Source organism: Wolffia australiana, chromosome 19 (assembly GCF_029677425.1).
Source record: "Wolffia australiana isolate 7733 chromosome 19, ASM2967742v1".
NCBI classification, from domain to species: Eukaryota; Viridiplantae; Streptophyta; class Magnoliopsida; order Alismatales; family Araceae; genus Wolffia; species Wolffia australiana.
In genome coordinates, this window is record NC_135853.1 from 5,082,665 (window position 1) to 5,110,486 (window position 27,822).

At 36.8% G+C, this 27,822-nt stretch overlaps 2 protein-coding genes and 1 long non-coding RNA gene across 4 annotated transcripts; 1 reads left to right on the forward strand and 2 right to left on the reverse strand.

Moving 5' to 3' along the window:
• Nucleotides 1-3,890: 3,890 nt before the first annotated feature.
• Nucleotides 3,891-5,386, reverse strand: LOC144715699 (CASP-like protein 1D1). Of its 2 annotated transcripts, XM_078590662.1 has the most exons (4): nt 5,253-5,386; nt 4,767-4,989; nt 4,545-4,671; nt 3,891-4,204 (listed from the first exon to the last, which is right to left on the reverse strand). In XM_078590662.1, the coding sequence occupies exons 2-4, from the start codon at nt 4,967-4,969 to the stop codon at nt 3,983-3,985; spliced, it is 552 nt and encodes a 183-aa protein (XP_078446788.1). In that variant the 5' UTR covers nt 4,970-4,989; nt 5,253-5,386; the 3' UTR covers nt 3,891-3,982. The 2 variants fall into 2 exon arrangements, with proteins under 2 accessions (XP_078446788.1, XP_078446789.1); XM_078590663.1 differs by lacking the exon at nt 5,253-5,386 and having other exon boundaries at nt 4,767-5,131.
• An 11,541-nt stretch (nt 5,387-16,927) lies between these two features.
• On the forward strand, nt 16,928-18,640 carry LOC144715817 (uncharacterized). Its single transcript, XR_013584740.1, has 2 exons — nt 16,928-17,152; nt 18,380-18,640. It is a non-coding gene; the product is annotated as an uncharacterized LOC144715817 (long non-coding RNA).
• Nucleotides 18,641-19,032: 392 nt separating this feature from the next.
• VPS25 (E2F/DP family winged-helix DNA-binding domain-containing protein) lies at nt 19,033-22,286 on the reverse strand. The gene is made up of 7 exons (XM_078590821.1): nt 22,197-22,286; nt 21,656-21,745; nt 20,655-20,794; nt 20,512-20,565; nt 19,716-19,804; nt 19,553-19,628; nt 19,033-19,287 (listed from the first exon to the last, which is right to left on the reverse strand). Exons 2-7 carry the CDS (start codon nt 21,712-21,714, stop codon nt 19,166-19,168), a joined length of 540 nt encoding a protein of 179 aa, XP_078446947.1. The 5' UTR covers nt 21,715-21,745; nt 22,197-22,286; the 3' UTR covers nt 19,033-19,165.
• Between the last annotated feature and the right edge of the window lie 5,536 nt (nt 22,287-27,822).

Sequence of the window (27,822 nt, forward strand, 5' to 3'; positions counted from 1 at the left end):
TGGTTCTTGACGGAGGCAGGTGGCGACATTCTTGAGTCTTCGGCGCCTTCGGAGTGATCTCGACGAAGGTGTCTTGGCTCCAAGAGAGATCGCCTTCTTGGGTATTTACTCGTTCTGGAGTGATCTCGACAGAGCGATTGGTCACGTCGTCATGGAGTGATCTCGACGTGACGACGAGGCTCTAACCACGGAGTGATCTCGACGTGGGCGAGGCTAGCCGGGCCTCTCTACTCTCTACTCTCTAAGATAGGTGGAGACACAGTTGGGATTTTTCTTCAACAAATGACTCAAAGGTTTTCTTGGGCATGCTATCCCCTTATATAGTGAGGATAGGTGCCAAGGGAACGTGGGGGGGGGGGAGGACGAACTGTCGCGAGACATGGTTCGGCCTCTCCTTACAATTTGAAAATAAAACTGAAAAATAAAAGGTAAAGGACGAGGACGAAGCCCACTACCGGCCCTGTCCATGAACTCCAAAAACACAAACACAAACAAAAACAGGGAAGATAGGGATGCTTACGCGGGGTACTTAAACCCCGGGTGGCGAGCATCGGCGCGAGCAGCTCGGCGAGGCTGATGTCGTCTGTTCGTGACGTCTCCGGGATGGTCCCCCATCATAAACCCTTTTTCCTTTATTTTAGTTACTTAATTTCTGCCCTGAAAAGTGTAGAATAATCACTAGGGATAAGTTCAACCATTAAAGTTAATAATTTCAAAACTCATTTTGCAAAAGGTAATGTTTTAAACCAAATGGCCAATTTAATGCATGATATGAAAATTCATATAAATATGATATGCATAAAAATGATCTAAAACATGGCCTCTAAATCTGTGTAATTCCAAGCCTTATTTTGGGTTCATTAGTAGACACAAAATTCCAAACACTCCGAATTCGTATATTATCAGCCGCCAACCAAAATCTGAAGACAAACAATGAGATATGATTATTAAATTGGCTCGTTTCATCTCGACCACAAGAAAGCTCACATCTAAAAAATTAGAAATCAAAGAGGAATGATCTATGATTAAGATAAATGTGAAATAATCCTACATTTCACCTCTAACAATACTGTTTATTGTGTACTCCGAGGCCTTTATGAATACTTGCATATTTATTTTATTTGGGATGTTAACTATTAGCTATTTAGTTTTTTACCGCGACTTGGGCACTTTCACTATATCTTATGTTATTTAATATTTTCTAGAAATAATATATTATATTACTCTCGATAAATCGTCATCCTCTCACTCTTCTCTTTTTATGGCACCTTCCTCAAATCTTAGCTAATTTTCATTTAGTGAGCAACATTTAAGGCTCTACTTTTCTGTTCTTAAATTCGTTGAATTCTATTTTGATACCCTTTAATACTTAGAGGGGTATTATTGCATGGGAATGCATATATAGATTGGCTTTGAAATTTAGCAATTTAATTGATGGATAATCCCTAAATAATATGTACAAGAATCCATCAATAGTATCTAAATTTTTTATCTCAAACAGCATCAACACAAATCTCAATTAGTTTTCTATCTCAAGATTCTTTATTTGTAAAAACTCATTTTTCATAAGAAATTAGCCATTTTTCATAAACCTCATTTTCAAATATTTCAGCGCTATAATGTCCCAATGATGGCCCATGGTTTTAAAATAACATTTCTAAATGGCAGATCAAGAATCGATATATTAAGAGTACCTATGTAAAAAAATTCATTTGTTCCAAGTTAATAATGATATTTCTAAAATCATCATGTTTTTTCATGCATGGATAATCCCTAATTGATCCTAATATAACAATGTTCTTTCTATTACATGGTTTGTCAAATATGCTAATCTCCAAATGCATTTAATTTTATATCATGAGTTTCTTTATTTTATACAACCATGGAATATTATCTGATAATAAGAAATCACACATATTTCAAAAACTTCATACTACAAATATTTCAGTGCTATGATCTCCAAGTGCTGGCCCGGGACTGACAAGTAAGAATCCTAAATGACATATAAAGAATTTGATATATACAGACTCCCCAGTAAATTTTTTACAGTTTTCCCAAATTAAACATGATATACACAGACTCCCCAGTTAATTTTTTAAATTCGTTGTGCTTATTTACACATGGATGATCTCTAAATGATAAATATATAACATTTTTTGTCGGATCATTTTTTCTATTAAAGTTGTTAATCTCAAATTGAATCTACACATATTTAAATTACTTTTCTATAATGAGATTCTTCATTTATAAAACCATGAGATATTCTCTGAAAATAACAAGTTAGACATTTTTTCACATACCTCAGGCTAAAAATCTTTTGGTGGTATGATCACCAAATGCTGGCCCAGAATTTGCAAATAAGTGTTATAAAATTACAGATCTAGAATGGATATATTGAGAGTATCTAGTTAAAATTTCGCATTTGCTCCAAGTTAAAGATTACATTTTTAAAGTCAGCGTGCTTTTTCATGCATGGATATAAATATATATCTCAACACATATCTCATTTGGCTGTTTATTATTATATTCTTCATTTCTCAAACCATGGGATATTTTGTGAAAAGTAAGAAATCAGACACTTTTCAAAAACCTAATGTTAAAAATATGTTAGTGCTATACTCTCCCAATGCTGGTCTAGGATTGGCAAATAAGAATACTAAATGAAAGATCAACAATGATATATTGAGATTCCTTGGTTAAGTTTTTGCACTTTTATCAAGCCATAAGGATTACAAATGGATGCTTTAGAAAGTTATGATTTCATAATAACATAATAAATGATCTCTAGAAACCAGAAATTTCATGTGCATAAGCTATAACTTTTGGGTTGGACATTTATGACCAAGGACTGGTTTGACCGGACATCGACAGTAGGTCCTCTGTTTGAGGGTGGAACGGTTGGTCAAACAGGTTTAGGTACAAGGGACAGACCGGACCAGAACCAGAAGTAAATTATTAAATATTTATTTATTTATTTTATAGAATTCTAAACATATCAAAACATCCGTGGGCACCTTTTTGATGTTGAGGATATTTAACATAACCATGAACATAAATTTTATGTTTTGACTTCGACATGACTAGTCAACCTAACCAGACCGGGACCAGTTCTGACTGGACCGAGACCGAACAAAAATGGACTGGAACCGGACCGAAGTTTAGGTAAGCTTTAGGTCTTTGCTAAAAACCCAGATCAGACAGGGATCGTCAAACCCAAATAACTATTGCAGAACATCAGGCATATGACCATACCAAAGTATTGGTACTCAGGTTTTGTACTAGTTAGAGTCGTCTTACAATTTTAGCGAGATTTTTTGTCACTTTGATGCACGAACTTGCTTGACTGAGCCTGTTTTTGTCTAAATTAAGCTTAATCATGCTGCCATGTATCCTGCTATATAGTTCATTTAGCTGAGCTTGGGAATTTGCGTCCTTGATTTCTCAGAGGCCCGTTTGGTCGACCAGGGCTAGTCTTTTCTCGATCGCCGGCTTCGACTCTCATAAATGTGCATTCCCCCATGATTATAAAGTTTGGTGAATGAGCACACGAACCCTCAAATAATGCAGTATGGAGAAGTCCTCGTTAAAAATGCAGAATGGAGAAGCCCCAAATCTTTAATCAATTAAATGTCTGCTGATTATTCTGGTTCCGGCATATAACTCTGGTACGCAAGAATCCCCCGTGATTATTATGTTTGGTGAATGAATAGACAAACTATCCAATTCTTCACTATCGAGAAGTTTTTGTTGAAGCTTCAAAGAGCTGTTAAACGCTTGATTAAAGCCGAATCTTCGACCAATTAAAATCTTGACCTTATCATCATTCCGGGGTCTGCAAAGACTCGTACAATTTTTAATTTTTTAGCCAAACACCTTCTACAAAAACAATAGATTCAACGACGCACTGGGTTATTTCACTAACATAAAATGAATTTCCAAATTCTAAAAGAAATCAAATGAAGAAAGAGCGGGGTGGAGACGATCAGTGGGCACGGCGATGAAGCGAAACGGCAGACAGGATGACAAGAAGGATGAGAGCGATGGAGGAGAGAAGAGAGAAGCCTACGGAGCTGCCTACGTGCCGGCAGAACTTCTCGTAGACTCCGCAAATCTTATTCCACCGCACGTACGAGTTTCCCTTCAGGCCGATGAATGCCACTCCGCCCCCGGAGCCGGTCGCCGCCGCCATCACTCCCGCCATGATCTACGCGTAAGATAAAAGTCGTGAGAGTTAGTCTTCGCCGACCCAATAACGATGACGAGTCTTCATTGCTCCCACTTTGGCTTCTGCTATTAAAAAATTCCTTAAATTTTATCGTCATGGGGGCCATGACGTTGACGGGACACAGTAGACATCTTTCACAAAAATCTTGAAAGTCCACGCTCAGAAACGCCGTCATCACCCACGATTTCGTCAACCGCTACGTTATCTCCAACGTCAACGACGGTCGAAGAAGCTTCAGGTTAACGTATGCGGTTGACGTGGGTAGAACCCTAAACACGTCTCCGCAAAAGAACAAATTCCAAAAGTGGACGAAAATTACCGCGTCGAGGATGAGGAGATTGAGAAGCAGCTTTGTCGATGGCGATTGCTTTCTAACGGCCGTGGCAGAGGTGATCATCGTCACAAAGCTGTAGCCGGCGGCGGCAACAAGCGCGGAAAACATATATCTGGGAATTCCGAGGATAATTCGTCAACTGGGGAACGAATAATTCCGATAATTCGATGAAAACGATGAAGTGGAGAGGAATTTGGGGAGTCTCACATGAGGCCAGCGGCGTGATCGAATTGAGCGGTTCTTGAGACGAAGAAGGGGGCCATGGGAATGGGCACCATCGTCGTTTGCTTGCTGGTAGCGAGGACGACGACTCCGACGACGGAAGACGCAAAGAGGAGCAGCCTGATGGCGAAATCGGCCGAGAAGTAGTTCACCGGATGCGACCTTGATCTGTCGGACGAAGAGTCCATCTCCCAAGATCGCTTGCCAGCTGACTCCATGAGGGGACGAATAAGAAGATGAAGATGACGGTAAAGAAGAAGAATAAGAGGACGAAGATGAAGAAGAATAAGAGGACGAAGATGAAGAAGAAGAAGAAGGAAGTCAAGCTGTGAGGCTATGGAGGAGTGGAAAACGGGGTTAAGTAGAGGACAGAGCAAATGGGAAAATTCAACGTTGAGGCGTAGGATTTGACATGCGCCGCTTATCTATGCTGACCGTAGCGACGTTCATACATGAAAAGATAAGAATTACCTGGAGACTCGCCGCACACGCCGTTAGAAGATTGGGTTTTAGATTTCCCCCCGAGGAACTCAGCGTTTTCCTTTTACATCAGTTCTGACCTTTTCATATCAGTCAACCTCCCCCTGTTCAATCTTTCCTTCATGGCTTCTATCGGACCGCGTTGAGACAGCTGGCTTCGTTCGTCGGCGGCGTGCCGACATAGCGACAGTTTAAGTAATATTTCTTATTGGATCATTGTTGAATTCCATATTCGTAGTTGCGATGGGACCTATTCATGAAAAGAAGAGTCGGTTCGAGATATGTCTTATGTACTCATGGATATAATACTGGATTCCGGTCATACTGAGAGGAAAATGTCGAAGGACCAACCAAAAGAACAAGTCCAACTCCTGGGAAAATCTCAATAAAAGCCTTTAAAGATGTGTTAATTGTTCAACCATCTACCCCGTGGAACAAAAAAAAATCAACGATTGGAGGGAATTCGAAAACGTAATTTTTTCAGGAAAGGTGGAAGGATCTCCGGAGATCAGCGATCCTCCTTGTATGGTTTTACTTCATTCATACAGTACATGTTATTAAGTTTTCTATGCATGGCTGATAAAACAGACTACGTCCTCGGATGAAGAAATTACACGGATGGACGGGCCCTTTGAGGATTTACTCGTTTCTAAATTTTCATACAGAAGGCCAGAAATTGATTTCGTCATCACAAAACTAGAGCAATTAAAATAAAATTTAAATGATTTTAAATGCACAGCCTTAGATGAGAGACATATCATCCAAGCAGTTTTTTAAAAAAACATGGAGTAAAAACATCTGAAAACTGGATTAGGTAACCATGATAACTTCTCTGGACACCTGATTGATCTTCTAAAAGAGAATCCACGCTTACTCCTCTGTGGATAGGTGTCCCAGATCTTAGTAATTAGTTTTTTATTCTTAAAAATTTCAAACCCATAGCATCTATGTTTGGAAAACTTATTGCAAGATATGTGGGAGTAAGTCATTTTACTTTAATAGTCTATGCAATAGCTTATGTGGAAATGGATATCTTTCAACAGATACCTGAACTCATTATCATTCAGAAGGGATCCAAGGAACTTATTATACATAAAGTCATTGTTGACCGGCATCATTTCTTCTGTTTGCACTGTCGAACTTTTAAAGGTAGAAAGGATACCTGCCGGAAGATGTTTAGATTTGCCAATCGTAACTCTCATAGATCAAGTCATTATAATTACCGTAATATGTATAAAGAATATCATCATCCCAACGTGGTTTCATAACACAACCCTGTGACATTTTCTTTAAAATGTCAATGGAGACGGAAGACTATGACCACTTCTAAATACAGAACATTTTCTCTCCTTCAGAATCCAATATCAGTTCTTATTTATCGCATCATTTCTTATATCCGTTTTCATATCTTTGATTACCCAGGAAATCTCATTCTGAACAAACTAGAACTTAATTTAATGATCCAAACATTAAAACATGCCAAACTTACTGATTGGACATAAATCATGCTAAAAATCAATGACGCATCAATTAAACAGTTGGATGGACAAATATCTCCTAGCCAGCCCATCCAACTCTCCAAGTAACACATTTCATCAGATTCTAATGATACATGTGCTCGCAGCCTTGATAATGGGAGACATTATACTGGTATTCTGAATCTACCAATATAAATAGATTCTCATACATCATAAAAAATAAACCTAAGTAAATTATCTATCTTCCCTCAAACACCATAGGATACTTTTTAGAAAACTTAATTTCAGATGAATAAAAATGGAGACAATGAAAGGATTAAACACATTTATCTTTGAGGAGAAAAGTATTTTGTTCCTATTTATTTTTTCTTCATAGCTGAGAGAACTAGGGGATGAATCGTGGATAGATTACATCAGAATTATAATTCATATAGTCTTCCATGGATGTAGAACGAAGAGGACCCATATCTGAGTATCATTCATATGGATGAGGTTAAATATTCCATTACGCAGCTAGAGTTTTTGAAACCCGCACACTAGGTAAATTTATTTATCTTGATATAACTGGACAAAGAGGTCCAAAGAAAATATATGAAGTACTGCCCAGAATTTCAATGAATCAAAAGGCCTATTTTTCATTATTCTTTTATAAGATATTTTTGATGTAGATTATCACACCATTCACCAATAATTGTCCTTCCCTGAAGTCATTAAAAGAGAAAAAAGACCTACGTTCAGATTTCAAGCAAAGGGGATAAACACCCAATATTACCTAACCTGGTTAAACTCATTGAAACTATCCCAAAATAATGATCCCATGAAAAGTTTTAGCGAAAAATAAGAAATCTAAAGGTATCTCTGAGACCATGGAATCACAATGCTTTTGGAAATATCTATGATGAATTACATGAACTGAAAATGAAATTTGACACACTTGGAAATGACCTCAAATCAATACAATGTTACTAAAAATAATGCATTATCATAACTAAAACAAGATCTGATCATGAGATACCAAAACACATCAAATATTCCTCAGACGGAAAACAAGTAAGACATGGATGATAAAATACTAGATCTTTTAACTCAATTATGAATCAGTGACCAAACAAGACTATTACTCCACACTCAGAGCTATTAAAAAGGATGATTAAAAAGCACTGGAAGTGGAGGCAGTTTAATACTAAAAAAGATGATTTCTTACATCATAGCTTGTAATTGCAGGAGTATATGCGGATGAAAACCAATATTTGTGCCGCAAGAGCACTTTCTATGGAATTGTGCTAGCTCTTGAACAATGCATCCTGATAGATTGGCAGGATTGGATGGGTTCAATGCCCATTTTTATATCTTGTTGGGACCTAGTCAAACAAAATGACTGCAAAAATATCATTTGCATCATTAGTACCTAAAAAATAAACACCATCACTGTTCTTAGAGATATACCCTATCTCCTTAGGGATGCATACCCTAGAATTTGTGTCTTGAAAAAATATGTTCACCTGCGCATATATGACTTCACACTTACGTTTTATTTATTTTTATACAACTAAAATCCTAATAAGGTAACCAATAATCACTTAAGAATTATTCTTCCATTTTATTTTGTGGAAAAATTAGACAAAATGAAATATAATGAAATGCAAAAGTAATCATTTGGATTACACCATTACTTATGTCATAGAAAAATGGATTAAAATGTTATGACATACTGTCAAACCTAAAAAAATCACCTTCACAAATGAACTAAAAGGCTTTTTAAACTGGAAATTTTCTATAAGATATAAGTCATACATGAGACAGTTAAAGTTATTTGTTAGATGTTACCATCAATATCAAATTACAAATGGAATATAGGTGGGGCATCAAAAGCCCTCCCAAGGTTATCCTTGGGAGGGAAATATTAAATATCATTTTGATAATCTAATTTTTATCTATTCATTTTTATGACATGGGGACAAATACGGTAGGTGAAAGTTGGGCTCTACTTTATAGAGTATAAATTTGTAAACAATTTTTTATTCATGATACTTTGGTAGAATCAGAAATAGATGATTGTGTTGTGTGATTATTCCCCAGAAATTTTGACACATGGACATTACAAGACTGGTGGCTAAAATCCGCTCACAAATACATAGAATAACATGTATTATGCGTACTTCTACAAAGAAAATTTTGTTGCTGGCATTCTCGCTAACCATGATTTTAGTCCAGAAAAAAATACATATTTTCTGCAGTGAAATGGCATTGTCTACAATGGTCGGAGGAAGAGTTTGCACAGATCGCCTCGTCATCGCTCTTGATAAAACTGGAAAGAGCATGCTCCAATCTCATGAAACTCATTCAATGATGAGAATCAGGCTCCACCAACAACATGACATCAAATTGTCATACTCAAAGGGTAGATATACATGTATGGAGAAACTCCAAGGAATGACAGAAATTTCCTTTCTGCCATAACCACTATAATGCATTATTTTTATTCCTTCCACATAATACCTTGATTTTCTTACTCTACTCATCTTAGGCGTTCAAATCAGGAAGGATAGGAACATCTCATATCATAATACTGCATTATCTATATGTATATTTTTAACCATGATTTTAGAAGAAGATAGTTATAGCTTTTTGCAAGATCTCGAATCTACCACAGCTCGTCAAATGGTCCTATCATACAGAAAAATTGGGGATACCCTGCCAAAATTTGGTGAAACACATTACACAGTTTAGAGTGCTAGGAGGAGAACACTCACCTTAGGAATACTCTCCAATGGAAAACTAAAAACACATTTTTTATAACATAATAAAGATAGCGAGTAACAAGAAAGTAAAAAGAGCATGCTCAAGTGAAGTACCTCATTTTCGTTCAGTTTACATCAAGGGATCTATAAACATATGTAGTTGCCCTTTTTTCTTACATTGCAGCATTTAGGATCCTCGATGCGCTTCACAAAATACATTTCTTACTACTACACTTATCATTATGCACCATAAGATTATTGCATTTCATCATAATAGCGTCACACTACACAAAAACCAACCTATAACACTTTCATGTGAAGTGTTAAGGAAGGACAAAGAGGCAATTTTGGGGTATTTTAAGTGTCCATCTGTTGACTGAGCTGTCTTTGTCATTCAAAGTAGTAAAGTGGACTCTATATCAGCTCATTTCCAGGGTGTATGCTTGTCCCAATGGAGTCTTTTATCAGGTTAGATATTCAGCTGATGGGGAAACTAAAATCCAAATTGGAATATAGGAGGAGTTAATGTTTGGTGCTTAGGGCCTTTATTTGGATAAAATGGAATCGTAGAATGATTCACAGTAGACGACTAAAATGGAATCGACAAAAACAAAGAAATGAAACAATCTGGGCAAGGATTGCATCCGTGATTTTTTGGATCCACTTACTCATGTTGAGCTGCTAATGTGTAGAGGCTATAGATACTTCCATGCAATCCATAGCACGTCAAATCTCCTCCTCCACCTTGATAGGCTCTGATCCTGTGTTGTCGTCGTTATGCCACCCTGGTCACATGAAGAAAGGACAAGAGCTACGGGGAGAAGGGAAAAGAACGAAAAAGGCCCTAAAGAATTCTAGTCTTGGTGAATTTCATTCAAGAATTCCCCTGTTTATACTGCACGGGTACTTTTCGTGAAGTATACTTCTAACGTCCAAATGATCATTTTTGTGTGATCATTTATAGGCCCATATAACAATCTAGTGAACAACTCTAGAAGCCCAATAACATTTATTGATCTTCTAAAATAATTAACTATATCATAATATACACCAAATACTGTTGGATCAATTTAACCCAACCAATAGATCAAGTCTCAAGCGCATGGGTACCCAAGCTACACCTTATACTCTAGAGGATACAAAGGACTGATTATCAACTCACTCATGGAATCTGTATGTCATCGGTTACTATGTACATATTTTTCTCATCCACTTAATACTCCTAAGATGACTTAGGGTATGGTCAATTGTCAAACCTTAAAAAATCATCCGAGTTACTATTGATGCATTTAGAAATCATCAGAGAACTTTTCTCCTATTTCACTGCCTTGGCCAAGTACTTTATCACATTGTCTTTCTTCATCAAATGTGCCTACATTATGAATGACTCGCATTATAAATACTCACATAACCGATGTAACAATATCATTCTTTCCTAGAACACTGGAAAATAACCTCAATTCCGCCAAAGTCCAAACCTAATTGACCACCACCAAGATCCTCAATATTCCAAAGCAAGGTCTAAGATAACCCACTTCAAGGGTAAGTATCTGTGAAATAGTCTTTAGGGAAATAGGAGCACATGATAGATGGCAAGTTGTCCAGGATCTACTTATGTATTTCAAAACCCAGTTCACTCCCGAAGTGACCCTAGATAGTTCTTTCTTTGTCTCCTTTCAGTCACTTAAGCACTTGATGGTTTCTTTCAATGATTTTATTCTTGTGTATCAAAATTTTAAGAATAAAACAATGTTCATCCATCTAAAACATTTCCATGAATTCATTAATTCGTGCTCTCAGTTATTTATATTCTCTAAGGTTCTTGGGGTCCTCAGCCTTAAGATATATCCAAGTTGCTTCCAAATGGTTTTATCCTTCGAGAGACACATCATCTGAAATAATCCTACCTCTTCAGTCATCACAATGAAGTACTACACTCATTACACGGAAGGATTCCATTGGGAAGATTGAAGATGCATAAATAGCACAACTACATATAGATACTGGATATTTTGTGGCCATGAGTCCAATCACACTTGCATGTCATGTTAGGATTCATTAAAATAAATATTTATTCATAATTATTATTGTGTAGTGTTAACTATTAATTCCTTGACTACATAAAACAACTTGGCAAATTATGATGGGATCATAATAGATTGATTCGAGATATCCCTATTCAAGAAAGGATTTAGAGATGAGCATCAAAATTTAGTAAATAATACAACACTATATTACCCTACTTATATATGTATGGCTGACCTTGCACTGATTATTGTAGAGATACAACGGACAGACGATGGGTGCTCTTAAGGGAAAGAGTTCACCAAATTGATCTGAAAATGAATTACCTAAATGCTATTATAAATTACAGTCAACTCTGTTGATTCAGTCCATGGTTCTGTAAGTGGTACTTAGACTTAAGACAACAAAAACATGTAGTGAATGGATGTATTTGCTTTGAATATGACGCCCCTAATTACAATGTCTTAGCTTTGATATGGCAAGACATATATGACGGTGATTCAGTGGTCATGATTGGATCATCCACCCTCGGTTTAAAACAAGATTGACTTAAGGAATAATATGCTTTAAATCGATGGCAGGGTAGTCTAGATCGAAGATAACGTTCTCCAATGACATTCCTTGAACATCGGTACCAACTCAAATGATGGATGAAGGTTAAAAAATTATTCATGCCTTAATTCATTTGGCAGGCATGTGTGGATGAAGGATTATAAAAATACAATAACGGGTGATGGTAAATATTTTATGACATATTTCAATCACTATTATATATTTTCTAGAACGCAAGGCGTAGCGTGGCACCCCACCAGCTAATAACATAACCTATAGATTAGGTTAAATTGATAGATAGATGGATAGATGAACGTGGCTACTAAAAGGGGATACCACTAGTTCTGAACTCTGAAATTAAAAATGATGTGATGGGAGAAATTTGGGGTGGGAGACCACGTGGGAAGTTTGTCAACAAGACCCCTCCAGGCCAGAGAAGTTTAAAATCACCTGATGTCACATACAAAAATTCATGACATCACACTATAAATAGATAGATAAATATAACTACCATATAGAGTTTAAATGACATCACATTATAAGAATCCTATCGAGCCATCAGGTCTCTCCAACATTTAACAGATGGTCAATACTAGGGCAACACACACCTATTTATAGAAATCCAACTAGCTTATCATAAAACTGAGAGGTTATTGACCCTGTCAAATGTAAAGAAACACGCGGTGGTATGTAAGGCTCTAACAAAGTGAGAACCATGTAACAAGACAAGAAAGTGCATAACAAGGTGGAGAATGCTGACGCAGAGTGCACCATATCAGATTTAAGATCTGATATGGTCAATGACCTCTTTACAGAAGCAAAGAAGAAATGATGTCATCTTTACCATTTCACATCTCCACATATATATAGTATCTAGATGAGGTTCTCAGCCCATTTATGGTAGGCCTAAATAATGTACTTCAATCTTTATATAAATATAAGGTTTTTATAATAAATAAGATGGATAGATTCTCATCTGTCTTGCCAAAGTGGATACAAAGATGTGATTGCCAAAGTGGCCAGGGGGGTTTGTCAACATGACTTGACCAAGACAAAAAGTTCGGGAGAAAAGATAGATCACGTGATTTAGTAATACCGTTTGATATGTTCAATTTTTTGGCAAATCGATTATATTATAAAAAGTTATTTTAGAATTTATGGGAGCAGTCAATCCATAATTTTATTTTTTAAAAAGTTAGATACTATTTAGATGGTAGATAACTAGGTATGTATGGATAATTCACCCTTTGATTACTCTTCATATTTGCAGCTTTGGTGGTCAAACATATTTTTATTTCAACAAAAGTATACTTGACCTGAACTTCCCGTAACATGTAAGATATAAAATCACTCTTAGACTAGACATCAATTTTGTATTATGTTCCATGTCTCAAACTATTTTGACTACTTTGGTTTAGACTAAATGTCATCATAACAATCACCTAGCTCCTGTGATTCAGGTGGAATCATTACCTACATGAGCACATTCATCACATCCACAAAGAAAAGGATGACGAGTTATCCATAACTTAGTATCAAGTATGCAAGAGGATCTGTTAGCTTGGTTTCTATGCTTAAGCTGGGTGTTTTTTATGATTTATCTTGTGTGAAAGATATTTACAAATCATCTTGCATTCTTTATTATTTCCAAGGAAATTGAATCTCTTAAGAAAAGTCATATGTGTATCCTTCACATAAGCCCATTCTTTATTATTGAATCTCTAAGAGAAAGAAATCTATTTTGGGTGTTGAAGACTATATGTTTAAGCTTGATTGTTACCTAGGGATTCACTCGATATGAGCTTTATCTCAGAATTCACACAAATTCTCAGATATTCTTCATAATAATCTAACATAATTTCATTTGAGATTTACAGGTCTTATCATTCTTTATGGTAAACTCGAGGACAATTTAGCTTAAACAGATGGGAATAAAGGTCATTTTTTTTACGGTAAACTCGAGGACAATATATTTGTGGAACAATGTGAAGGATTGATTGAAAATGATCCAAGGGATCTTATCTAGCACCTCTTTACACCTCTTTACATATTGAAATATAAATCCCCTCAATAATGGTCTAGTATACTTGATTATTTTGTGTCCACTCTTGATTTCACTCAGAGCCTATCTAAGTTATGTGTATGTTTTAATCAAGTGGATAGATCATTCAGCTATATGTTAATTTTTTGGAAATCAGGTAATTATCTCATAATCCAGATTAAATAATGGACATGGAAATCAGCAAAGATATAGGAAAAAATACATCACACTTGAGCTAAACGGAGTTCTTTTCAATCTTTTCTTTACATTTCAAATGAAAAGTGTAATGTGTATTAAACTCTTGGTGCCACATATTTCAACATTCATTTTACTTTTTTATCTCAGACAAAATCTGAAATATTATACTTGTCCAAAGTTCCTTACTCTTCAGCTCTTAGTTACTCATTAATGAAATGATCTTCAGTTCTCACATCTCTCTCTAGAAATATGTTTAATAACTCAATCTCCAGAAAATAAATTCAAAAACATTAAAAAATAGATATATTTCCATAATTTCGAGACATGCTTGCATTTTGTAAAACAGTTCTTCTTGTTGACTCAGAATACCCAGGTGATCTCAACAAAAGGAGCACTTTTATGTTACATCTTTAGAACTGGAGGATGTGCCAAGCCTTAGAGGGCAACATTCCAGCCCACCAAGATGCTAAGTCAGACCATTTGTTACCATTTCTTACGTGATATGTTCATAAACGGGGATGAGAAATCCACAACAATCCAGTAGGCAAGATGACAACGCCACTCCTGGATAAATTTGGTCATTGGTTTAGTCTGAGTGGACTTTCCACTAAGTACATATATATTCGAACTCAATGAAGGTGTTAAGATGCAGATTTGTGATATGTCGATTCATTCAATTAATAAGGTCTAAATGTTTACTATTTGAGTCTTCGAAAAAGGTTATTTCTTTTACTGATTTAGGCTGTCCTTAGGAATTGTCCTTAAATCAAGAACTTATTGATTTAAGTGAGAAAATTAGCATGACAGAGAGAGAGAGCACGACTCTCAGAAAGAATCCATGGGAGAGAGAGTCAAACGACATGCAAGACTGTGATTGAATGGTATAGAGATTGAGAGTGACACGTAGAAAGAGTCCACGGGGAAAGAGACGACATGCAAGACTGTGATTGAATGGTAGAGAGATTGAGAGTGACACGTAGAAAGAGTCCACGGGGAAAGAGACGACATGCAAGACTGTGACTGAATGGTAGAGAGAGAGATAACGACTCATAGTAAGCATCCACGAGAGAGAGAGATAGAAAGGGACGACATGCAAGGCTGTAATCATTGAATGGTAGAGAGACAGAGCGGCACATAGAAAGAATCCACGGGGATTGGGACGACATGCAAGACTGTGACGGAATGGTGGAGAGAGAGATGACGACTCATAGAAAGAATCCACGAGAGAGAGAGAGAGAGAGAGACGACATGCAAGGCTGTAACCATAGAATGGTAGAGAGAGAGCGGCACATAGAAAGAATCCATGGGGATAGGGACGACATGCATGTAAAGGAGACAAAGGGAGAAAGAATTAGGAAACTGTTGAAACAGGAAACGGCAATGAAAGGGTCAGTTGCTATAACTGAATCCAAACAATCTGCTATAAAAACCTTGTAATGCTCTTGTTTCAATGAGGCTTTTCTTTCTATTGTGTCTCCCAGGGCGGCGGCTCCGCCCGTCGCCCTGTCCATCCTCTAATCCCAATCTACCTTCTGTTCGGTGATTCAGCCTGAATGGCTCGATGATGAAGATCGTGAGATGCCCCTTCTCTCTCCTTCTTCTCTTTTCTTATCTACTTCTATCTTCGTGGTTACGGGGCATCTCACGTTTCTTAACAATGCAAGACTGTGACTGAATGGTGGAGAGAGAGATAACGACTCATAGAAAGAATCCACGAGAGAGAGAGAGAGAAACGACATGCAAGGCTGTAATCATTGAATGGTAGAGAGAGAGAGCAGCACATTGAAAGAATCCACGGGGATAGAGACGACGTGCAAGACTGTGACTCAATGGTAGAGAGAGAGATGAATCCACGAGAGAGAGAGAGAGAGAGACGACATGCAAAACTGTGATTGAATGATAGAGAGTGTGAGAGAGAGAGAGCGACGCATAGAAAGAGACCAAAGGAGAGAAAGAGATGACATGCAAGACTGAGTGAATTGTAGAGAGAGAGAGAATGAATGAGAGATAGAGATAAGGAGAGAGAGATAACGACGGCATGTTATACACAACCCCTCCACCACTTGTCATGCAGCTGCCAACGCACTGACAAGTCTATAGGCCGCCCTCAGCACTGAAGAGAGAGATCCGGACATACCCACCCGCCGTTACCTTCCTGATCATGCCTATCATAATTATAGGGATGAAAAACAGCCATAGACATTCAACAGTACAATATTTTCTTTTAAATTTACGAAGGCGACTTCGTCTTCCCCCCCATTCGAATAATTACTTAAAACAAAAACTTCTCGACGATGACGCCATTGATGATATCATTTGACTGGTTGGTAGCTTCTATTGATGAGACAGACAAAGGAATTGACGTCAGCTGAAGAAGAATATTAGAATGACCAGTTGTAAAGAGGCCAGTTATGGAGGGCGAGAGGAAGACGCCACGTGGTGGTCTTTGATTGGTGGACAAAGCTCATCTTGTGAACATGGAAGAAAGACCAGAAGACAGAGACTGGCCGCTGGGACGCAGGCCGGCAGCTACCTCTGACCGTTAGACGAAGAAAGTGATAGGGAGAGAGAGAGATAGAAAGAGGTGGCCAATTATAAATAAGAAGGGAGGGATTTAGTAATGCAATGAGACTCAATAGTCTTGTTCTTACATCATCATCATCATCATCATCATCATCATCATCATCATCATCATCATCATCATCATCATCATCATCATCATCATCATCTTGATCAAATGGGACCTGGTGGAGGCCCAGGGCCAGGGCCGGGTGGCTGGGTGCCTATGCCTGGCGGCCCACCAGGGATGGGCGGGTGGGGAGGGCCTGGCTTCTGTGGTGCTTGCATTCCCTCATGGTATGAGTTATGATTCTTGAGTTTTTTTCAAGTTTTTGTGTGAGCTTGTTTCTGGAATTATTTTAAAATGAAATCATATGTTCAAATTGATCAGTTGTTGAGAAAAGGGATGTTCATTATGTTCATTTAACTTTTCCCTTTTTTTTGTTTGTATTACTGTGGTCTAGATTCCTTGTTTGAGTTCTTGATCTTTTCGAAAAAATATCTCACATTGCAGAAAAATATTATGGAATTTTTAGAAATAGGAATGTTTCCTAATAGTATCTTTCACGGTTAATAAAAGATGATCATTACCTTTTCCGCTTTTTATGTTTGATATTAGCATGGCTTTAAAGCAGCAAGAATGATTGGCCTAGTCATTTCAAGGGGACAGTCTTATGTTTTAATTAAGATAGAACAATATATCCTTTAAATTACAATCACCATATCGTTACAATCCTTACTTTTTTCTCCAAATATTAAGGTGTGTATTTTCTATATGTTGTACCCCAGTGTTAATTTTTATATTTTTTATTGAGTTGTACTCGCATTTTATTGAGTCAAAACGAAATTAGGAAGAAGGTTCCCAGACGTAATTCCTTGTGGTGTCATTCTGATCAACGGATTATTTCTCTATTTTGCCTTGTTAATATTCCATGATTACAAATATAGCAGTGTTTCTGGTTTTATTTGTTCATTTAATTTAATACATTTCTTGGAAATAAAATTTGAAATATTAAAGTTTCCAGTAAACTTCTAAAAGATCTTTAACCATTTTTTGGTTTATATTGCTATGCATCTAGCCCAGACATTGTGGGCTTCTTAAATCTTCTGCGAAGACAAAAAAATAATAGAGTTTGAAGACAAAATTAATTTTAGAAGCTGGAATATTTCTTTGAGAATGTCTGTAGAGATTATTTAACTATTACATGTGACATTTCTTTCAGTAAAAAATAAACTGAATTATAAATTGAATTTCTTCCAGAAACTGTTTTTATAAATCATTATGATTATTAAGTTTTCCTATCCAGGTTCATGGGATATGTTATAATCATTAGGCCCATTCAAAGATGAAAATAACACCCAAAAAAGAATTATTCCGAAGAAGTTCATGGCAAGATGCCAGACATAACCTATCTTCAATAATGTACTAAATACTTGAAAACCCACTAAAATCACTTCCCAATTTCTCCAAGAGGAATCTAAACTTTCTAATGGTGGTTTTCTCTTTATCCTAATTTTGGGCAGCCTGTACTTCCTGTGTTGCTGCTTCCTGATACAAGACTGCTGCAGCCCATTATTCGGCGGTCCACCAGGTGCACACGGTCCTCCAGGCCCGCCAGGGGCCTTCTAAATAAATAAATCCAAGAATGGCACATAAGTGCTTGCCATCAGCTCCAACAAAACAAACGAAGTGAGGAGAAGGCATTTGCGAATTCTGTATTTTTCATGAACATGTTGTATTCATGATCTTGAAATAATACTTGTCCAGTCTCATCAATTTTGATGCACTTTAGACATGGAATACTCTAAAGCACAATTAGCCATGACAAAGAAGAAAAAGGAAAACAATGAAATAGATAGAATAATTTATTGAATGCATCAATTGATTGGATTGAATCTGATTCTTATGGATCGAAAGGATCACTTGATCATCGGTTGGATCAAGATGGCCGATTAAGGAGCGTGATTGTGACAATTGGTTAGTGGGCTTATTTTTTTACACTTGATGCAACGATCATATCAGATCGGTCAACACTGATTGCCTTATTTTATGCCCCTTAATGGGCCCTCTAGAACTGAGCAGCCAATTCAGTCAGATATTGATCCACCGATCCGATTTTCTGTCAAGGTCATTTGATCATGGGAAATATTAACTTAAGAAAGGGATGAGTTGAGGATAACTCTGGCAATATTCGATTGATTTATTTATGCTGAACATAAGAGTCAAGAAAAATAGTTTTTCAAAGATTTCATTCACAAAAAATGCAAGTCATGAGAGAGCTGAACGAAGAACTTGGGAATCAGAGGTCTTCAAGAGGAGAACTTCACCCCATCATCGTCAGCAGAGGATCCTTTAAATATCGCCAGATTGCCCTTTTGCTCAAGGAATCTAAGAGCACGCATCAGGACGCCTCGATCAATTCCCTCAAGCTCTGTGAGAACGAAAGCTTTAAGTATTTCAAATAATTTCAAAAGAAATAAATTAGTACCATTCTTCAACCTCCAAAAGTAGGCTGTAAAGCCGCATCAAATCTTGAGCAAAATAAAGAAATAGTTTATTTAAAGGGGACATTTTTCAAGCTCAAATATGCCAGACATTAGTTTTTGGTTCCTAAAAACGATGACTGAACATTAAAAATGTAACTGGAACAATCTAATATAAGAAAATAACTAGCAATAAAGAAGGCCAAGATCTACCTGTTCCTCGCGACTCAATGCCTGAGCGGATTTCTTCAACAGTCATGACACTGTTTTCTAAACCATTTTCTCTCACCTGATGAAAACTTGGGAGCATGAGATTTCAGGAAAAATCCTTTCACAGCACGGGCATTATTCAGTTAGTCAAAGAATTTGAACATACAAATTCAAGAATACGGTCGGCCCAATCTTGGATTCTTAACCAGAGAATTAAACACTTCTTGCGCCCTTTGTCCATCCATTCAGCTCGGCCTGCAGCAGAGATTTATATGGATCTGGAGACTAGGGTTTGCCATCACCTTGGACGAGGACGAAATGATGATGCCAACTCACCATTCGTCTTTAACAACTTAATTATGATGAAGATGAACTTGTCATAGTCATCGTCCTTCATTTGAGAAATATTAACGGATGATGATGATGGCTCTTTCCTCTGTTTTTTCTCAACATCGTCCTCTCATCACTTTTTATCTATTTTCTCGTTCAGATGAGGAGGATGACAAGTCATCATCATCCTCATCATTCGACCGTAGCTAGGATGGCAATGACAATTTCACCCTTTCACTCTGGCTAGGACGGCGATGAGGAGGATGACTTGCCATCTTCCCCTGTCGATCCAAACTTGTCGCTGTCTGTGATTCCTACTTGAGACTAGGGGAGGATGATGTGGTGTTGCAGAGACAAGGCAAATGAGATGGTGATGTGGATGGGACGGATGACAGGTATACATGAAAAATTTTAGGATATTTTTTCTATACCCATATCAACTCATTTTATTTTATTTTAATAGCTAAAGTAAAAAAAATTTGGACGATGCATCCAAACAACACCAAGATGCGTCCCGTTCAGGAACACTACTTGAAACACAAGGCAGGAAGCTTGATTTGAGGTATTATGTGGACAGTGGGATTCAAAGGAATAGTATGGTAAAAATACGAAAGCATAGAGATAAAGCATACCTTCAGAAACTAAAGCGTTTAAGAATTCTTCTCTTGCTTCGTAGCTAAGAGATCCTGAAAAAAACGTTGAAGATAAAAGAAAATAAATCCCAAAGAGCAATAAAACTACATGTATCTGAAATTGGGAAAAAGTGAAATCTTACTCTCAATCACGGGGTTGGTAAATAATGGGAACTCATCTTCCAATCCAATCACAAACACTTTCTGGCTCCTACAGTAACCAATTAACAGTTCTGTCCAAAGCCGTGTCTGCTTCTCACGAGTTTCTCTTACTGGCTGAAGACTAAAGCCTAAGCGTGTCAAAAATCGACTTGAATAATTTTCCAGCAAAAATAAAGCTCAGAGTCAAAAGGAGCAGATAGTGAGAAATGAAAGTTTGACTTCCAACTGCTTTTTAAATTCAAAATGGATTCTGATAACCAATTTGACAGCAAAGAAAGTCGACAAGTAGGAGTATTGAACTTCTACGCACACTTCAGAAGTACAAAATAGATGCAACGGCTGATAAATAGATTGCCATAAAAGAGGCAGTTTTCTGGTAAATTGAATGTTCTCTTTCCCATCATTTTGAGGAATCAAGAGGCGAAAAGGAAGAGAAACATAGGGATCAAGAGAAAGGAGATTAAGCATGTTCTTTTTTCTTGAAGAATTATGTTAAGAGGGTAAGGGTGTTCTAAGCATAAAATAGGGTTATGACCCCTTCCACTCCTTTAAAGCTGGCAAGTATTCAAACAAAAGAGCCCCAAAATAACTTTACTATCCCTGGTATCATAATATTAGACGGGGTTCAAAAATAAATTTCATACTTGGGACTTTAAAAAGGTCCATCCTTTACATAAACATCGAAAAGACACCCAAAAGAAGAAGACACGAAGAAAATTATCGCTGAGCTCCCTTATTGGATCATCTCTCATCGGATTGATTCGTAACAAAAAAATCATCTCAAGAATTAAAGAATAAAAAATATTGAAGTAGCCGTTTGCTGCATTAGAATTAAACAGCATTAATCATCCTGGATTATTAGAGAAACATTGACTAGTATCTGAACGCTTGGCACTCCTTTGCCTTCGTGGACGTATCAAACGAATTTTCTAAGCGATTATATCAAAATAAATAGAAGGTAAGTAAGACAAAAAATACTTACGTGAAATATGGAGGGTAGTTAAAAAATTGAGGCAGCTCGTAGCTCCCTAAACGCTGCATCCTTATTGCACGCCACAAATTCTAACTCTATCTGCAGTAGTTGGAAAATTAAGTGACTCCCAAAGATAATTGGAAAAAGGAACATAAACACAACATCAATTGAAATAGTTTAAAGTAATTTATCGACGTAGTTTACTTATATCTTTACTCAACGATATGGTACAAGAGAAAGGCTATCCCAAATTTATCCTGGTGTGTTCGTTATGTTCTTTGATGAAAGCGTCAAACTCGTATCTTTTGGGGAAACCCACAAATAAGAACCAAATGACTTGAAAGGAAAAACTGATTCTAAAGTCTTGATCAGTAAAATTCAGTCCAAGCTCAATGGTCTGGATTAGAACCACAAAAATGGAGAAACAGAGTCAATCCACGTTGTACAATTCAAAAAAAAAAAGACCACCCCGATCAGAGAACACTCCCGTTAATTCGGTTCCCCATTAATCAGTATCAGAGGCAAATTCATAAGCAGAAAATCGGCTTACCTCCCCCCACGCCGTCGTAGCTCTCGCCGCTAACGTCTCTTCATTCCATTTTTCGTTTAATTTTTCTTTCTCTTTTCTTCTTTCCGCCCGTCTTCTTCAGTCGAGTGGTCTCGGCCCAACTTTTCAAGTTGGGCTAAGTTCAACCTGGCACGGCCCAGCCCACCTCGGCCCATTGGACCGTTTTAGGCCGGCCCAAACTGGATCCCTCTCTCTCTCTCTCTCTCTCTCTCTCTCTCTCTCTCTCTCTCTCTCTCTCTCTCTCTCTCTCTCTCTCTCTCTCTCTCTCTCTCGTCTATAAGACCATGTAATTTATCATTTGTGGTTTAATCAATTATTTACTTTTTCATTCAGTTGAACAATGACAGTGACAATGATCAAAGCAATTAAAAATAAGTTCCCTCCATGTGATCATAGTGGGGAATATGAAAAATGACATGGTATTTATGAATTGCAGTCAGACATCTCTCCACTCTTTTTCTTTCCCTTTTTACCCAAATTAGACTTGTCTTCGTCCTTTTAAGGCCTAAAAAGTTTTGCCTCTCGTCTCTTTCTAAGCTCTATAAAACTTTGCCATGGACATCTATTTTTGAGTATGAGTGTGATTCTTGTAATTTAAGCAATTTCCATTGCTCACCCTACGATGCATTGGTGACATTCCATCCACTAAACAATTTGACCCAATCTTGTGTGATGGTTATGCTATATGTCATGCTGCCTTACTATTAGGACACTTCTATTACATCATCTTCGAAAATGATTACATCTGTGCCACTTGGGTATATCTTCTAAAATATTGATTGCATCACCTCACCCCCATGAAATGATTCATCATTAAGATCACCGCTCAACATTCCAATAACAAAAAAATCTTTTCACTGATAATGCATTCAAAATTATCCGAGATGAAGTAAGAACCTTATACCCTCATCATTGTATTATTCATCAAACCAGAGTTATATTTTTATCTCAAAAATAGTTTTATCAAACGAAAGCATCATCAGCTTCTTGATTTGAATTGTTTTGTGCTTTGTTTTAAACCAATGCACTTATGGCCTGAATGTTGGGTCTTAGGTATTGACATGTGCCCCTCAATTTACTGATGGATATTATGTGGCCATCAAGCCAATCACACCACCATGTTTATTTAAGTTCATTGAATAAAATATTTACGATCATTATTATTCCAGTGTGACGTTTACAATGAAGTTCATGGATACGTTCAACGACATAGTGAATTATGATAAGATCATAATATAGTGATCACTAGTCTATAAACATGTATTCTAAATATTCCTAATCAATGGATAGTCGAGACAGACATTGAATTATCCGGATAGAATAGCCCTAGCTGATCCTACTTATACGATAAGTATAACTAATCATGTGGCTATTACTGGGTGATAACTTGCAAATTATAATGTTAAATTGAAGAATATTATATTACATATATATTTTTTAATATGCCATATTTGCATGTTATCATCACATAAATTGACATAAATGACATGCACTATGATTTTATGATTTTTTAGTATTTTTTACATGACATTTAACCTCAGTGCATTAAAGAAATATTTTCTGCAGGGCATAACATACTTGGCTAGATGTCGTTAAGGGTTTCACTAATTTTTCTGAAATTTTCCATATTTTTTATAATTTACTGACCATTATATAGCCAAGAAATGATTTTTAGAATTAAAAAAATATGTTTTCTGAATTATTTAGTACATAAAATGATTATTTAATTAATTTTATGGCATCCACATCATTCGACAAAAAAATTGAGCTAATGATTGGAAACGCCAAAATAAGCCTTTTATAGGCTCATTATGGCATCGCAATGCACAATGCCATAATGAGCGAATCATTGGTCGATGATCACTATGCGCAGACTGGGAGGAAAGTTATGTTTTTTTTTGTCTTTTTTTCGTGTAATAAACGCATGCGGAGAATTGATCTCCGTGTGCATTTATAAAGCAAGAATATTCCTCGTATGCGGAATCGATTAGTTGTGTGCATTGATTGCACACGTCAATCGACTTTGCATGCATTTAATAAACGGTAAGCTTACCTTTATAATTTTATATTTTTTTGAAAACGAGAACAGGATGCGGAAAAGTGGCGCGTTATCATCCGCTGAAAATGCATCATTATTCATCAATGATTGCAGCCTGTGGAAGCGCACAAAGATGTGGTAGAATGCAATCCAAGGGCGAAGAAAACAAGGCGACGAATAAAAAAAGGCCATTTCATATTTGCGTGAAGGAGAGATAAAATATCCAATGGCCAGGATTAATCTCTAGTAAAATGGTGATATCTTGAGATCTAGCCGTTTGATTGCACTCAAATTTAAAGGGTAGTTTTGTCTTTTCACCCTCTACTTCAAAAGCAGCACCTGTCTCCTTCCTGGCCAATTTCTTTGGGGAGAGCTTCCAAAGTGAGCTTCCCTTTCTTCCCAACCTCTATTAAAAAATCCTACCCTCAAAATTTTAATAGAGGTCGGGAAGAAAGGGAAACTCACTTTGGAAGCTCTCCCCCAAGAAATTGGCCAGGAAGGAGACAGGTGCTGCTTTTGAAGTCGACAGATCTTGATTAATTACTCAAAAAATAGTAAGTTTCTTCTTCACAGATTGAACTTCTTGAACGATTCTAAAACGCCAAGGCATGGGGGAAATGTACATGCCCTTGGAGATGATTTTTATGGTGATTAGCATTGAAAACTTGTTTTGATTCAATATCTAACTCTTAATTCTTAGTTCTACATTGATTTTCATCTCATATTGCATCTTAGATCTCTAGATTAGGGTTGAATTTCGTCTTTAATTCCTTTTCCCCAAAATTCTACTATTTTCTCTCTCTACGTTGATTCGTCAACTTTCTCACTCTAGATATAGAAATTGATTGTTTTAGAATTTGATTAAATATATAAAAAACCTAAATCAAAATTTTCATTGAAAAATGCGTCCTTCTTCAAGCACAAATTCAAAATCCCTTTCTTTCTCATAAATTCCTAATTTTAATTCATTAAAAATTGTGTTCATAAATCAGATTGATTCAAACCTTCATAATCCGAATTAAGCTGATTCAAATATCAATATTATCCTATTTAGAGTTTCTTGACCGAAAATATTAAAATCATTATTAAGCTTTGCTTAATTTTGATTAATTACAAAACAAAATTAAACACAATTAAGGCATATTAAATGCAAAAAATTAATTGATCATTGAATTAATTCATTTGAATTAGGATAAAAATTCTTACAGAGTGCCTTCTTGTGGTTTGACCCCGTGCTTGCTCTATACGTAGTATTAAGTGATTAAGGGCGCTATTATAAATTTTATTGCATAATTCTAAATCAAAATGACATTTTTAAAGACCAAATTTAGACTTATCAGTGCGGCGACACTAAGGACAGATAGTGGGTGCTCTTTAGAGAAAGAGTTCACTGAATTGATCCGTACGAATCCCTGAATGATTGTATACCTAAACGTAAGAAACATGACTTGTTTGCAAATTGGTTTTCTTTGAAGAAAGTAGTTCATATCACTGAAATATTCTCACAAATGGTGAGACATACATTGATTCAATTGGTGTTGATGTTACTTTCACTTGATGATACGGAGGTGGTGTAGTTGGATGTCAAGACAATATTTCTTCTTTTAGATTTGGAGGAGTGGATTTACACATCTCATACTGAAGGTTTCATTAAAAAATTAGCTAAACATATTGAAAATTCCAGTTTATGGATGATAGCAATCTTTGAGATAGTGGTAAAACAACTTTGACTTCTATGTGATGTTGATTGGCTACACCAGGTACCACTTTGATTTTTCTCTTTCTGTGAAGATGTATGATGATGCTTCATACCTTACTTTGATGCTTTATGTAGGTGATATGCTTTTGTTTTTTAAGAATTTTCATCATATTGCTATGTTGGCGGCACAATTAGGAAAGGAACTTGATATCAAGGATTTTAGAGCTATGAATAAATTTCTCAGTATAGAGATCCATAAGGACTGTGGGATCCACCAACTTAGCCCTTAATTACATACTAATAGATGGTAAACAAAATTAGGAGGATAAGACCTCAACAAATCCGACAAGGAGGAAAACTCATTAAATGAGTTTTCCAAATTTTTCATTTAATGACTTAATTTTTGTATTAAAAATATATGATCTAGAAATAATAGAAGGATACATAATTGATGTGATGCACTGAGGGCTCAGAATGTGGCCCTATCTATAAAACCCTCTACATATATTTTCCGTCTCTAATAAATCACAAAATGCTTACATGTACCCATTCAAAACTGGGATTCCTCCATCTTCTACTCCCACCTACACTTGGGTAGCAGAACAATGATGAGTGCAGCCCTTAGCAGAACACATCCAAAGAGCTCCCCAATAACCATATAATATCTGAGCAACAAATTGGCAGAACCAGGGCACCTGACCCAGCAAAGGGCAGACCCACTTGACACGGAAGCCAAAACCCCTTCTGGACTTGGCAAAATTTTGGCTGATTCTGTAACTGGTTGAACAAATCCAAAGGCCACCCTACCCAGCGTCACACACCCTGAACACTTGAGTGTCCAAAACCACACGCATGTGAACACTAATCACACGAGAGGTAATTTAGATTGTTTCCTTCATTTAAAATTTGTAAATATTTATGAAAATTCCCTAAAATATTGTCACTTATTTATAATTTATTGAAAATTGAAATAATGCATAGAAAATTTTCTAAAATCATAGTTACTTTCTGGTCGTTTTTACTTTGAAATCAATTCCAGAATAAATTTATATCCTTTCCAACATTAAATAAAATTAGGGAAAATATAATTTTTATTCAACAAATTTTTATCAATATTCCATAAAAATCATATATATATATATATATATATATTCAGTTTTAAGCTTGTTTCCTTCATTTCTAAGCTTGGGTAAAATTCCAAATTGAATTTCAGCCTTTATATGATCCAAGAGTGGAATTTAGGAGAGATTTCACCTTGAAAGGTACACACGAAGGGGAATGCTGCAAACATGATGTTGGAGACGGACACGATGGTCACGATGAATAATACATGTGAAAGAAGTTATGTTCTTTGAACTTCCTTTCCCTTTCCTCTATTCCACCCTTTCTCTGGCAAAATCTATTGGACTTCCGACTTAGAAAACCTTGTTATTTAGATTTCAACTCGAGAATTGGGTGGCCCCCTGTTGATTACTAACCTCAGACGTTTGTTGAAATAACAATCTCTTCCAAAGTTCTTGATCCAGAAACAAGCACACCTGCTCAGGCATTCGGCCCGGCTACAAAGAACGCGGCGAGCCCAATCTTCTCGCAAACCACGGCAGTCTGAGCCGCGCAAACTACTTGAGCACTGCTCAGCGGCCACTCCCAAGACCCGCGCTGGAGCAATTCTGGGTCCATTAGAAGGGCTGAATCCACGTCTAAGAGCAGCAAATCTACCATCATCCTATACATGGGGCCTCCGATAGGCTTCTTAGCCACAACGTCGACGACGCCGGCCAGCGAGGCCGCGTCCCAAAGACTAACTACTCTCGCCTTGAGCGGGCCAGCTCGGAAGACTCTCAAAACCTCCAGCGCTGGGCCGGCGTCCA